This window comes from Mastigoproctus giganteus, chromosome 14 (assembly GCF_048544385.1).
Source record: "Mastigoproctus giganteus isolate SK-2022 chromosome 14, ASM4854438v1, whole genome shotgun sequence".
NCBI lineage: Eukaryota > Metazoa > Arthropoda > Arachnida > Uropygi > Thelyphonidae > Mastigoproctus > Mastigoproctus giganteus.
The window spans coordinates 14,884,333-14,900,141 of record NC_143588.1 but is presented as its reverse complement, the minus strand read 5'-3'; the positions used below and the strand labels follow the sequence as shown (position 1 = coordinate 14,900,141).

Genomic DNA, 15,809 nt, shown 5'->3' with positions numbered 1-15,809 from the left:
CAGTAGCATTTGTTTAAAACATACATGAGAAATCTTCTTCTTGCATGTCAAAAATGAAATATGCAATAAACAAAATAAATTTCCATTTTTCCATGGAAGTATCTGCAACAACTATTGCTCATGTATACAGAATCTGGGTGAACTGGAGTGAAAATAATTTCATTGGTATGATATGGACTTGATATTGCAAATGAACTGGATGGTATGGCCTCGATTAATGAGGAATGGGTTGTAGAAGAGATGATTTTCTCTTGCTGACATATTATTAGTACATTATTTACACAGTGTAATTATGTGGTTGGTTTCAGTGGCTGCCTCTATGGTTTGGTCTCAACATCAGTGATATACTCCTCTGCCAGTATTGGAGGAGAGTCGAGTACTCATGGATATTTCCTGGTTCCCTCGTGTGAAGCAGGGTTGCCACTGGTTGGCTGGGACCGCTTTAACTAATAAATAAAAATAAATAAAAAAGTCCCCCCCCCCCAAGCGAAGGTGACAAAATATTTAGGCCTAAAAATTGAAGAATGTTTATTTTTCACTGAACATGTGCATTACTTAAAAGAGAAAACAAGGACACTATGCAAAGCTTCAGAGGGTTGTAAGGGCAGATTGGGGAATAAAAGGTCGATCTATAAACCTATATGAATGTTTATTTATCCCCATAGTGACTTATGCAATCGGAGTTTGGGTGCACAGAGTGTCCATGGTAATAATGTTATTATTTGGTTTTTAGGAGCATTAACAACTAAGGCCATATTGCTCCGGGATATGCGGTGGTCATTCCCTGACCTTTCCGCAACCTCCGTATTTGGTGGTGACGGGCTCGAACCCCGGTCTACTCAAGAAGCGTGTGCTACGCACTGCTGCTCCTTCCCACCTGGCTACGGAGGCACCTATGGTAATAATACAAAAATATTTAATTCAGGCACAAAGGTTTGCACTATTGGGTATCACAAGAGTGTGTTAAACTGTCTCCTCAGAGGCCTTACAGATGGTCTCTGGTAGGGTTCCTGTTCAGTATGTAGTTTTGCTTTCTGGCTTGTTATATTTAACTAAAAGGAATATAAGAAAAACCTATATGGGTATAACTTCTGCCCTGATATAAATAAAGATTATAATAAAGTGGATGTAAAATTAGAAAAGGTAAGAATATTACCAGAAATTATGATAAAGTGCAGGATAATTGGGATAATACAGATAAAGGTTGACAAACATAAATTTCTGCTGAAGGTGGAAATAATGAATAAAAAGAAGGGGGTGGCTGCAGTTTGGACTGCATGCCACATTTCTATTGACTGGACACGGACTTGCCATGAGGTTTTACCAATTGGGGCTTCAAGATAGTGACGTGTTATTGTGGTTGCCAAGAAACATCAAAGCATATTATGCTTGATTGCATAAATTATGTGGATTTAAGGCATAAGCTACGAATATCTCCGGGCACTCTGGAGAAAGAGACTCTTTGGACCCTATTCGACAGGCAGATGTTTTCATATTTTAATAAATATGTAATTTGTTTTTTAGGAGGAGACTTCAGCAAGATAGTAGAGGCCTGCCTCCTAGCAGCAGGGTCAGTAACTTTCATTATTAATATCTATGGACTAAAGTCTAGATAAGATCTTTCTTATGAGAGGATAAGCGGCCGTTCAAAAATTTAATGGTTCAATGTGTTGAGTTAAAATTCTTTTTAATTTAAATTGATTTGAATTCTTAAGACTCTGATATAAATTCCCTTCAAGACCAAATCCATGGATAGGCTTCAGCCTACAGAATGGCTCGAATGAGACTTAAATGGAGTCCCCCCCCCCATGTGTGAAAAATTTGATTTATGCGCTGAATTGTGCTCTGTGCTTCCCCCAAAGGTCAATTATGGAGGAACCACTAACAAGATAGAATCTAATTGTACCTTCATCCACATTAAGATTCTAATCTTAGTAGATACAGAATCTGTGCAAACTGGTGTGAAATTACACTGTAAAAGAGATCATCTAAGTTCTTAACAGAAATGTAGACACTTCATGATCTGTGAAGAAGACAGTTTCTTCATAAGAAGCCATTTCACCAGATTTTGGTGGTTAGCCATTTTCTACTCATATTAACATAACATAAAAGCCTTGTCTACGAGGACTATTCCTTATCTGCTTTTGCAATGGGGGATTCTTGTCCAGTTTTTAGGGCTATCAGTGCCTTCCACTCTTAAAGAACCCTTTATAGGTCTTAAATCCATTTAAGCTATCAACTTCCACACCAACAGATGGAAGTCTGTTCCAGCAATCAACTACCTGCTGGCTAAAGGCAAACTTCTGCACATCTATTCTTCAACTAAGAATCTACAAAGAACCCTTTATTGGTTCTTTAAGACCTAGAAAGAGGTTTCATATGTGTGTTCTTCTCTGTTATTATTGTATAAATGTACTAATTTCTCTACCTGCATTAAATCAGCTGAAAAATTAAGTGTTTTTTTTTTTTTTTTTTTTAAATAATAAGGAACTAATTATATACTACATCATCATTCTTGATTTTACACATCAATATCATAACTAATTACCCAAAGGTGGGGTTTGTAAAGCAAAGTTTTCTTAATACTGCAATGGCAAAGCATTGTGTCCCAAGAATGGCAGGAATAATAGCTATAAATAGTGAATGGTATAAATAATTTATATTATAAAAGCATTTGCTGTCTAAAGACAAATTTTATTTTATCATCTATATCTAGCAATGAAAAGCATAGGGGTAACTGCATACGAATGATGTACAGGAATTTTGCGAGCAGGGATAAGGAGGTGATTATCCCCTTGTATAAGGCAATGGTCAAGCCACACCTTGAGTACTGCGTACAGGTTTGGAAGCCTCATTTTAGGAAGGATGTAGAGTTGCTAGAATGAGTACAGAGAAGGGCAACAAGACTGGTGAAGGAAACAAAGGGGTGCTCTTAAAAAAAAAAAAAAAAAAAAAGTTATGTTCTGCAAATTGCAGCTTATGGAGACTAGGCACCTGCGAGGCAATCGATTGAGGTATATAAGGCCTTGAATGGATTGAGCAGGTTTAACGCTGATGGGATTCTTCGTCTTGCTCAGATTACAAATCTGAGGGGGGGCATAGATTCAAATTGAGGAAAGATAGTTGAAGAATAGATGTGCAGAAGTTTGCCTTTAGCCAGCAGGTAGTTGATTGCTGGAACAGACTTCCATCTGTTGGTGTGGAAGTTGATAGCTTAAATAGATTTAAGGCTGAACTAGACAAACATTTGGAATGAATGTATCAGTGAATGTATTGATTGTAATGAATGTATTGGTTTTTTTTAGCTGATGCTGTATAAGCTTACTTCCTTGCATCAGGTGCCTCTACTAATGCTAATGCTAAAATTATACAGCAACGAGGCTGTTAATTTTCTTAAAACTTTCAAATATAGTTAGCTTTTATAATATGAACAAAGATATTTTGCTGGCTTATTTTTGATATTTTTTGAATTAAAGATATAGAATTAAAACTTTCTAATTTTCTAAAAGTTACAAGTTTAATTGATAATATCCTAAAACCGAATAAAGTTCAAAAGCATACAAGGATAAAAGCTTATAAGGTGATAGCAAGACCCACTTTACTCTATGGAAGTGAAATTTGGACAATTAAATTAAAAGATGAGAAAAGGATTGAAAGTAATGAAATGAAATTTATTCGCCGAACCAGTGGCTATAGATTATTGGATAAGAAAAGCTCTGAGATTCGTAAAGAATTAGCTATTGATCCAATAATAGATAGAATACACAAATACAGAGGAAAATGGATTAATAATTTGGAGAGGATGCATCCAGCAAGATTACCAAAGAAGATTATGAAATATCAGACAATTGGAAGAAGCGATCCAGGACATCTGAAGAAAAGATGGACTGAGACTGGAACAGGCCATCTGGCCTAAATCCTCGAAAGGATGATGACTGCATAAATTATGTGGATTTAAGGCATAAGCTACAAATGTTTCCAGGCACACTGGAGAAAGAGACTCTTTGGACCCTATTCAAGGACAGGCAGATGTTTTCCTATTTTAATAAATATGTATATTTGTTTTTTAAGAGGAGACTTTGGCTAGATAGTAGAGGCCCGCTAGGAGGTGGGCCTCTACTATCTAGCCACAGTCTCTAGCCAAAAAAATGATGATGATTTTTGATATGCAGGCCAGAAAGGGCTTGCCACTGCTGCTATATATTGTATCATTATATCATTTACCAAATGATAAGACTTTAGTATAATTCCCCAGTAATAAAAAATAAATCTTCATTATAAATGTGCTTTACAATTCCTATCATGGCAGTTATGCCAAGCCTTATAGGGCTTGTACAGGAACTGTTTTGGAAGCACCAAACAAACTACAGACTAAGGAATGCCACTGTAATTTGCATGAGTAGTTGACTCCTTAGGACCTGTGTAAGAATGTACAAAAGTTTCCTCAGAAGTTCCTGGCCATTCTGTAAATTTATGCTTATGAATGCTTTCCAGTCCCCCTATGCTGCCACTTGACAAATTTATCAACTGTATCAGGCTAATATTACTTATAAATTCATAATGTACTTAATCACTCCTTCAAATTTAGCATGTTATAAAAGACATTCATAAAACCATCTCAAAACTAATTGCACATGAAACTCTAAGGAAAATTTGAATTTTCCACAGAAGTTTCATGTGCTACTTGAGCTACTTGGGATCTGGAGAAAAAAAAAATGACTTGCGGAACATTTCTAAATGGAATGAATATATAAATTTGAAATAAGAGTATTCTTTTTATGGATTTTATGTTTTTGCAATTAAATTTCTTAAAATAAGATTATTTAATTCACTAAGCAAGACTTCAGTTTCAGGCTTTTCTCACAAGCATGCATGTGCGCACGTGCACACACACACCCACCCACCCTGATTCTCCATTTACTTATTGGATGCTCTGGAACAAAGAATAGAGGAGGTTTTAAATTAGTAATCATTAATTAAAAATTATTACATCTAACAAATTATGAAAATATGGCAAAAATGATTTCAATCTCAATTCTAATCACTGAAAAAAATAAATACATTTCATATACATATATAAATGATATTTACCTGTACATTGCATTTCTAAACTCAGGAGTCATGTAAAGAGTTTGAAGCAAGCTGTTAAGGTAACAGGTCATGGCTTGGTTTACCAAACCAACATACCCTTTAAAGAAAAGAATTCAAATTCAATTTTAAATGTTTCAGAAATTATAAATAGTATAACATTCAACTTATCAAAAAATACTAACATATTGAAATTCTAATATGAATTTCAATATGTATAGATAAATAAAGATAAATTAAAATAAAATGAAGATTTTATTAAATTATACTATTTATACAGGCTAACAGTAAAATTTTATGTTAAAATAGAATAAAATAGCAAATAAACAAAAATTAATGTAATAAAAATAAAGAAATTGATAAGGCTAACAGGGATGACAGTGAATTGGTCAGGAGTAAGAGTGCAGTAGCACATGCTCTTTGGGTGGATTATGGTTGGTTCAAGCCCTTGACTTCTAAATACAATTAATGATTGTATTCATGATTTATTGTAAATTTTCTTACCTGGTGGTCATGCCAGAGTATAAAGATTTTTTTTTTTTTTTTTTAATTTATAAGATTGCAGCAGTGATTCAAAATATTAGCATCTTAGGACATATTATGCCAATGTGACATTCTGTACAATGTACAGGAAAATTTGCATGTTGTAGGAAGTGAGAGACCCAGAGTAACTTAGAAGGGGGGGGCAATCCAGATTGGTAAAGGCCCTTAAGAATTCTAACATGTTTCAAACCTACATTTATCCAAATCATTTACAAGTGGCAAAACCACTGTACTGTCATGGAGGATCTTACAGAGGTAATTCAACCTTAGCATTAGCATATGATGCAAGAAAGCAAGCTTATACAGCATCATTAACAACCCTGCCAATTTCATATCATCTGCAAACTTGGAAGTCGAGCCTGATATACTTTCATCAATAGCATTGATAAATATAGAAAACAACAATGGGTCCAACACCGAACCCTGGGGAACTCCACTAATAACATTAGTCCACAAAGAGCAGTGTCCATTAATTATCACTCAACCATTCCTTTATCCATAGCAGCAACTTGCCCTTGATGCCATACAGCTCCAAATGTACAACAGTTTTCCATGTGCGACAGAATCAAAGACTTTCCTGAAATCCAAGTATATGACATCAAAATTATTATTGCATTCAGCTCCTTTGTAACCACATCATAGTATCCAATAAAACTGGTCACAAAAGACTTCCACTTAACAGACCCATGCTGTGTCTGAACTATAACTGCAGTCTTGTCTAGATCAGGGGTCCCCAAACTATGGCCCACAGGCTGGATCCGGCCAGCAAAAAAATTTTATCTGGTCTACAGATATTTCAATTAGATCACAAAAATTAATGTTTATATTAGATCACAATAAAATTTATGAAAAATACATTTTACAGATTATTTTAACATTTATCGGTTGATTAACAGTGTTCACGCCTCTGTGTCATCAGCTTAGTCTTGTTAGATATTAATTTTGTTATTTCCACTCAAAGCTATTCTTTGAAACATGATTAAAATAATCCATTAATCTTGACCCTGTCATTAAATAGCAATAGTCAGAGACAGTAATTAGGGATTTTCTAATCCCTTGCCAGCCTGCACACCAACCCTGATGTACAGCGTATGGAAGAAAAGGATCCTGGATCTAGGATAAAACCTAGCACCAGCAGCATGGTCTGATGATTGGTATTGGTAAGATACTGAATCAGCCTGCACACGAACCCTGATAGTCAAACTATAAGCTTTATATTATAATAATGTAATTTATTAGGGTATAATATAATAATATAGTTTATTAGGCAAACAGCCTAATAAACTATATTATTAATTTCACATGATATAAGAGTGATATGAATATAATAATCTTTATGTTAAAATATTTAATAAAATTTTAAGATATGTCGGTGCTTACTTCAATATTCACAAGTATTTTTTTTTTAATTTCAGTGACCCCATAAAAATCATGTCAAAGTTGATGTTGAAAAAAAAAAAGTTGATGCTGAGTGTTGCGTTTTCAATGAGGGATGGTCAATTACTTTTTTGCACTGCTGAATGATACTTGCAAATGTCTTATTTGCAAATGTCTTATTTGCAATGAAGCCTTGTAGGTGTTCAAGGAATATAATGTTAAACATCACTACACCACAAAACACGCCTCAAATTATAAATTTCAAGGAGCATTGCTGCAGAAAAAACTAAGAATTAATGCAAATTTTTCAAAGTCAATGACAGAAGATCAGAACAGAAGATGCAGTTAGAGCATCCTAGTTTTCAAGCATCCCAAATCATTGCCAAACAAGAAAGGGCCTTTACGAATGGAGAATTTGTAAAACAGATTTGTTTGGCAATTGCAGAAATATATCCTGAGAAAGTAAAGAATTTTGCTTCTGAAAGTTTATCTTCATCAACTGTAATGCGAAGAATCGAAGATTTAGGAGCCAATGATCAAAATCAACTCGTAGAAAAAGCATGTGAATTCACACATTTTCAACGGTAATTGATGAGAGTGAAGATATAAGCCATAGAGTTCAATTACTAATTTATACCCGAGGTGTAAATCAAAATTTTGCAGTAACTGAAGAGCTAGTTGCATTAAAAAGCTTGAAAGATACAACAGATGAAAATATATTTTTGAGTGTATCAGAAGCAATTGACGGCCTCAATTTGAATTGGGATTTGCTATTAGCAGTTACAATGGATGGCACCAAAAATTATGGTTAGTACTAAAATTGAGTTTATGGGTCAGCTTCATAAACTTTTTTTTTTTTTTTTTAATGAAAACCTCAATATTAGAACCTATAGTACTTTTGTCTTTTGAACCTCCAATCCATGCTTGGATTGGAGGTTCAAAAGACAAAAGACGATATTTGTTGACATTAGACTTGAACTTCTCTAGACTGTAATTTTCAGGAAATACGTATGAAGGAAAGTTGTCCAGAAAATGAATAAACGAGGAAGATGAAAAGTTGGTTCTGTGAGTTTGATGTTGGACAGTAAACGAATGTTGGCTGGTGGGCACGTGTTCGTACTGTTTTGAAAGAGTTTGTTTGTATTTGGCTTTTAGGAGCATTAACAACTAAGGCCATATTGTTCCGGGGATATGGTGTGGTAATTCCCTGACCTTTCCCAATCCGCTGTATTTGGTGGTTTTGAAAGAGAGAGAGAGAGTGGGAATTATAGAAGCCAATTCAGAAGAACAGTGCCCAAGTATCTGTAGAAGAGGCATGCAACAGAAACAGTATGTCTATGAGACAGCGAGTGGGGAAACTCTGTTAGCGATGAGTCATTAATTAACCTAACAGCCCTCTGCTGAATGGAATCTAGAAGCCTGAGAGAGGTTTTGGGGGCACCGCCCCAGATGTGGGAACAATATTCCATGGTAGGGCAGATTTGTGATTTGTACAGAGTGAACAGCTGTTTGGAAGAAAATTAACACCAAGAGCGAAAGAGAAAACCAAGTTTTTTAGACGCAGAGGAAACAATATTTGTAATGTACTTGTGCCAAGAGAGATTAGAAGTCACGGTAATCCCCAAAAAAGATATATCATCTTGCCGAGAAATCGGAGTGTCACCAAAGATAAGCATAAGGAGCAGAAGCTTATATCTTTTTGTAAGATATAAGACAAGACTGAGTTTTAGAAGGATTGAAATCAACTAAGTTGTCTTTGCCCCACTGGAGAATTACATAGAGATCTGCATTTAAGGAATTGGTAGCGAATATTTGAGCAGTTGAAGCTGATTGAGCAGAACCAAGTTTCTCAAACAGGAAAGTGGAATGCAATGTCTTATCATCGATAAAACTATGGATAGGATTTCCAATCAATGGAAGACGGTCATTAATATATAAGAGGAAAAGAGTGGGAGAAAGAACCTTGGAGGATACAAGACAGAGAGCCATCCACCATCAGGGGTGTATTCAGAGGTGGGCAGAGAGAGCATATACCCCCAACCAAAAATTTGAAATTTATGATGATACCTGGATATACCACTGTATACCATCACCCTCAGTGAGCGGTCAGAGAGAAAACTGGATACTCAATTACAAAAAACAGTTATCAAACCATAAGATGGAAGCTTATTTAGAAGACCTTTATGCTAAACACAATCAAAAGCCTTTGAAATGTCAACAGCAACTGTTTGTATTTCACTGAACTTTTCCATTGAATTTGTCCATAAATGGGTAACATAAGCCCAAATATCACCAGTGGATTGACACTGACAGAATTCATACTGGCAATCAATGATCAGACGGAAGGTTTCTAGATAATTTATGAGTGGTGGTTAATTAATTTCTCCATTACTTTATAAAGAGTAGAAGTAATTGTAATGGAATGATAATTGGATGGGAGGGATTTGCCACCCTTTCTAGGAACACCGTGGATATGACCAAATTGCTAAGCAGAAGGAAAAACACCCTTTGGAATAAGAAGTGAAATAAGGTGGCATTGAACAGGAGTAAATTCAGGAATGCAGGTTTTGAGAACAAGTGAAGAAATACCATCAGGACCTGGAGCTTTCTTATCATCAAATTCATCAAAATCCTTCTGACACCCTTTTGATGGAAGACCACAGGAGGCATTGAACAGAGAGTGCTGGGATGTGTTTTACCAGGATCATTAATACACGAGTTGGAAGGAAAATAGAATGCTAGCAGGTTAGCTTTATCCTTGGCTGAAGGGAAATAGAACCATTTCGTTTTGACAGACATGGGAGCAGAGATGGGCAAAAGTTGTGGCTAACAGCTTTTTAAAGAGACCAGAATGCTCAGCTATTCTTAGGGCAAGAAGCAAGTTTTCTACTCTTAGCCTATTCAAAATCTAGTTGGGACTGATTTATATTGGAAAATCAAGGTTTGATAAAGGATGAGATTTTAAGGTGGAGTGTGGAATAAAGGATTCCATCCCTACAAGAATAATTTCACTAATACGATCTGAGCAAACAATGACATCAGAATTTTGAAACAGTAATCCGACCAAAGAAAAGAAGAAAAGAAATCTTGCAGGCCATCCCATTTTGCATTCTTGTAATGCCAAACAATGCAAGGTTGGGAATAGCCATGAGATAGAAGCTCCATTGGAGATGAGACCATCACTAGGTTGTGATCTGAGGTGCCTACAGGACCACTCACTTTGACTGTCTACATAGAAGGGTTGTTGTGAGAAAAAGAGAAAAAGATAGAGTACGTTGGCTGTGTGGTTAGGATCGTCTATGGTAGGTAAATGACAATCTGTGTGAGGTTGTTAGTAATTGTAAAAGCCTCAGCATATTGACCAGTTGGGTCCGTGCGACTAGAAAACGGAAAGCCAGCTGGAGTTATGAACATTAAAATCCCAAGGAAAATTACTTCATCATTAGGAAAGTTGGGCTGGAGAAAGTCAAGTTTCAAAGAGAGGAACTCAAGGAGTTCCAAGTGATTAGTGAAGTTGGGAGAACGATGAGGGCAACTGATGAATTTGACAGAATGAGGTAAAAAGATTTTAAGCCAGAGAAGATCGAAAAGAGGAAGTTCCAAATTACCGAGTCTCTGACAGATAATATCAGAATGGACATATGCACAAGTACCACCTTTGAGGCGAAAAGAATTATGCAGTGAATAATCTGGACAACTGAGATGAGCAGTGGTTGAATCAACCAATAACTGAGATTCTGTCAAAAAAAGTACATGGGGTCTGGCAGACTACAAGTGGAATGGACATCATTGAGATTAGAATTGAGATCATGTATATTTGTGAAATGGACGAGGAAGTGTTTGGGAGGTTTAGATCTTTTTGCATGGGGGGATGTATGAGGTAGTAAAATTTTTGGATATGGCATACACAGCGTAAGAATATACCCAGATCCTTTCATAATGTGGCCTCAACAATGCCCCCCCCCCCCACATACACACTACTTGAACTCCCTCCAATCATTATCTGACAGAGCAGAAGCAGCAAAGTTATACACTAACTAATCCGGAAGCCTCCTAGAAAGTTACCAATAGATTTGGTCTAGTGTATTAACTAGCGGCCACTAGTTAGTACACTAGACTTTGACCGCTAGTTAGTAGAAATGATGGAAGAGATGAGGGAGGGTTTACCAGAGCTTAGCTCTGGAGAATAAACATGGGGTTCACCACTTTAAGCCTCCAATAAGCAAAGTAGTGGTATTGTACAGGTTGATGAGTCATCTACCACCTAGTATTGCCTGGTAACACAGAGAGGCAGCATTCTTCGATGTGGTGTTGGGTGCCACACTTCGATCCCTGCTTACAGGTCAACTCCTTTTCTGAAATTAAAATTTTAGTTGAGTCTATGATTTGTGCAGTTAGGATCTGCACGATTTACTCCTTACTATTTATTACAAAAAAAAAAAAGCGATGAAGTAGGAAAAAAAAGGATTTAAAAATATACTGCAAATTCTTCCCAAAAAGACAATGCTTCTTTCTTCATTCTTATAAAGTAAATAATAATATTCCGAAAATGTCTTCTAATATTTCTGACTTGTTGGCAGGTGTATGAAAATTTGGTATGGGGTTAATTTTTAATTTTGTGGATAGGTCTGTAAACAGCTAGATAAAGAAGTGCAACAGAGCAAAAAAAAAAAAAACTAGGGGGTCAAAATGTCTCCTGTACTCCTGCCAACAGGTTAAACTCAAGAAGGCTTATTATACCTGTTTCTTGTCGAATACCAAGGGTGCTGAAATTATATCCATATGAATAATCAGAGAGCCCAGGACTATAAGGAGGTGGTGCTGGTGGAACATAAGTACTGGCTGTATCTGCAGCAACGTGAGCATTTTGTGTTTTAATAATAACATCATCTAATACCAATTTTCTTTCTTCATTAATCTAAACATTAGAAAAAATAAAATGTAGCAAAAACAAAACTAGAAACATCACATACAATTACCAAACACTTATAATTAATAATTTAATTATATTCAAACAATTAGAATACCCCTTAAAAGTCAATACAAAAAAAAAAAAAAAATACACACACACACACACACACACACACACACAAGGTTGTTAAAATTAAAGTATCCCTAAGTAAAGGACTCTGGAGCGAGTTTTAAGGCTCGTACTGAAGAGAAATTTGGACAACAGGTACAATAAAGAATGTGCTCGCCATTTACTGGGGGGAAAAAAAAAAAATTGTTACAAAATCTGTCACTATATGGTGCTGTGGCAATACAAATCACTTGAACAGCACTATCATTGTTCAATGTGTCCTCCATTTTGGTCAACAACAGTTTCCATTCGAAGAACAGCATTTTCTACAGCAGAATGTAACATGTCAACTGGAATAGCCAGCACATAACGTCTAATGCTGTCCTTTAGATCTGCCAGAGTTTGACATCCTTCCTGATACACCTGGTTCTTCAAAAAACCCCACAACCAGAAGTCGCATGCTGTTAGGTCTGGTGATTGGGGTGGCCAAGATCTCTGGAAACAGCATTTGATGACCCGTTCGTCTGTAAAGTGTTGCCTTAGCAATCTTTGGACACAACGGTGGATGCAGGCTGGCACACTATCTTGCATGAATAAGGTATCCTGAAGGCACCCACGTTGTTGCAGCTCTGGTATTGAAAAATTTACCAACATTTCATAATATGGTAGTTCAGTGACGGAACAGGTGCGGGGTCCAGTCGGTGTTACCTGTTCAAAAAAATATGGCCCAATCACGAATATGGCCGTAAATCCACACCACACTGTCACTTTTGGAGAATGCAATGGGACCCCTTGGATAACTCTAGGGTTTTCTGTTGCTGAAATGTGACAGTTGTGTGTATTCACTTGTCCATTTAAGCAGAAGTGGGCTTCATCACTCCAAAGGATGTTTGTTCCATGGCCAAGTGTCATTTGCATCAGAAACTGAAGTGCGTATGTGAAACGAATATCTGCATCACCATGCTTTAGCATATGCATCTTGTAAGGATAGTACCGCAACACCTGACGCATTACTAGCCATACAGTGGAATACAGCATGTCCAATTCACAAGAAACAGCTGGCACACTTGAGCTACCACATGGAGATTGACTTGATAAATCCATGACAGTCATAGCCACATCTTCAACACGAGAGGGATCCACTTGTTTTCAACCTCTACCTGGTTGAACACCAAGATGTCCTGTCACTTCAAATTTCACAATCATTTTGCGAAATAGCACTAATAGCACCTTTTCCTGCAATTTTGTTGGAATTGCTGCTGTAGTGCAGGCAAACACCTACTGTACTGTATGATTTTGAAGAGACTGCTTTGCTTTTATACAGTACAGTATAGTTGAATAGTGGCATTGTGGCAATAACTTACAATTATGCAAATAACTTGCGTTATTTGCATAATCATAACTAAGATAGTTACGTGCCATACAGTGACAAATTTTATAACTAATTTTTTTTCCCCAAATAAATGACGAGTGCATTCTTTATTGTACCCAGGGCCGGCCCGAACAAAAACAGGGCCCTGGTGCAAAGTTGACTTGCGGGACCTTGATACAAATTTCGTACAACAAAATAATTTATTGCATTTTGATATTTATTACATTGCACAAATTGGTTTAGTAAGGATTACATGAAAATGATAAATAATTAAATTATTTTAATAAAATTAACATTTCAATCACAAAAAAATCTTTAATAAATCAAATAAAAATAATTGCAATTATTTTTATTTGATTTATAAGGTCACAATAATCACATATTGTGACCTTATGCGACGTAATCGTATAAGGTCACAATATGTGATTTTTGTTTCATTTTTTTAATTCGTTTCATTTTATTATTTCGTTGATAATATCATAATTTAGTTTTTTGGTTAAGGAGGTAAATCGTTCTTGACTAATGCTAGATCTCAAGTAATTTTTTATTATTTTCTTGAGAAAGATCTTTCTGCAGATGCAACGGTAATTGGTAAGGTTAATATAATTTTCAGAATAGTAACAAAATTTGGATACAATTCAGGTAAATATTGTAATATTGTGATCCTGGAAGGCAAAACTCGACGACAAATTTTGATTTCATTAAATAAATCAATGCAATCGATATCGTCTTGCAAGGTCGTATTTAAGCAGATTGTTTTCAGTCAGTTTTTGAATATTATCCGAATTATATAAAAAACCATATGACGTCTCATGTTCGTGATAAATTTCAAATCTTTGCTTAAAAGAAATAATCACACTATCGATTATGACTAGAAAATATTGAATTCTGAAATATTCTTTGCCTGATGAAATATGCTGATCGGTTCCTTCATAACAAAATTGCTTTGGTTTTCATCCAGTTCTTTGATTCTTAAATTCAGATGTCACTTGTAATTTTTCAGCTATTTCCTTTGCAGTTATTAAAGAAGATTTGAATCCCGATTCACGATACTGTTCAAAAAAAATTTAAAAGGCCTTTTAAACGTGAATTTGCAGTACCGATATCAATATGTGAATTTTGAAATATCTTGCTCACAATATTTACTTCATTCAGTATGTCATACCAAATGAACAAACTTAATAAAAATTCAAATGAAGTAAGTTTATTTTGGATTTTGTTTTCATGTCACTGGTATGTTCATAAAGGTATTTCAAAGCTAGAGAAAATTGTGGTACTTGGTATCTCACAGATTTCACACTTTCGAGGCGACATTCCCACCTTGTTTCTGACAGTGGTTTTGGAGTAAGATGTTTGATGTGCTCTTTTAATATATCCCAGCGTATCGCAGAACTTGCAAAAATATTATATATGCTTTGTAAAGTCCCAAAAAATGAATTTGCAAGAGAAGATGATTTTGAAATGTCTCCAAGAACTAAATTCAAATTATGACTTCTGCAGGGCATATACTGTGCTTTGGAATTCATTTGCAGGATAAGCACGCCTTTATATAAACCTCTCATATGAGCTCTGTTATCGTAGCCCTGTCCTCGACAGTTCCCTAAATCTAATTCCTCCATTTCTAATATGCTTTCAATTTTGGCTGATAACCCTTTTCCTGTCGAGTCTTTTACTGTTTCAAAACAAATAAATCGCTCTCGTATACTCACATCACTTTCAGAGTTATCTACATTAACATATCTTAAAATAACAGATAATTGTTCTTGATGGCTTATGTCTGGAGTGCAATCTAATAAAATTGTGAAATACTTAGCTTTCTTAACTGTATTTATTATTTCCTTTCTAACTTTTTTAGCCAAAGCAGAAATCATTTCATCTTGTATTCTATGAGATAAATAGGAACGCGATGCTGATTCTACGCACCGATCCAAATGTTGTTTCATGATTGGGTCAAATCTTGCAAGTAATTCTATGAGACCTAAGAAATTACCGTTGTGAGGTTTATATAAAGCATCCCTACTGCCACTGAATGCCAAATTATGCTCTGATAAATATAAAATTGCAGCCACTATTTGTTCACAAACACATTTTAAACGCTGTTTCGTTTTTAATTATTTTTTCATGTTCTTTGTCAATAGTGTTTCCAAGTTTCAAATTCTTTTCAAGTTGTAACAATTTGTACATAGCTTGTATATGATATTCTGATCTTTCATGACTTTGTAATCGCGAACTTAAATGTACCCAATCGTTAAGTCCAGTTAAACACAGAGAAGTGGTATTTGAAGAGAATAACTTACACGCATAACACAATGTGGCATCTTTGTACTTTGAGTAGAGTAACCACCTTCGTTCTTGACGTTCCCCATTCGTTAATTTTCTTAAATAATAATTTTCAAAAAAACTTCTGTT

General features: G+C 35.5%; 1 protein-coding gene across 3 annotated transcripts in view; it reads right to left on the bottom strand.

The window, feature by feature from the left end:
* Nucleotides 1–15,809, bottom strand: part of LOC150074989 (ubiquitin carboxyl-terminal hydrolase 47-like) — a 486,634-nt gene that overhangs the window by 337,989 nt on the left and 132,836 nt on the right. For all 3 annotated transcript variants that reach the window (XM_090388947.1, XM_090388945.1, XM_090388946.1), the window contains exons 5-6: nt 11,749–11,926; nt 5,092–5,188 (exon numbers count right to left, since the gene is read on the bottom strand). In XM_090388947.1, coding sequence (XP_090245073.1) covers nt 5,092–5,188; nt 11,749–11,926 — 275 coding nt within the window. The remainder of the gene's footprint in view (nt 1–5,091; nt 5,189–11,748; nt 11,927–15,809) is intronic.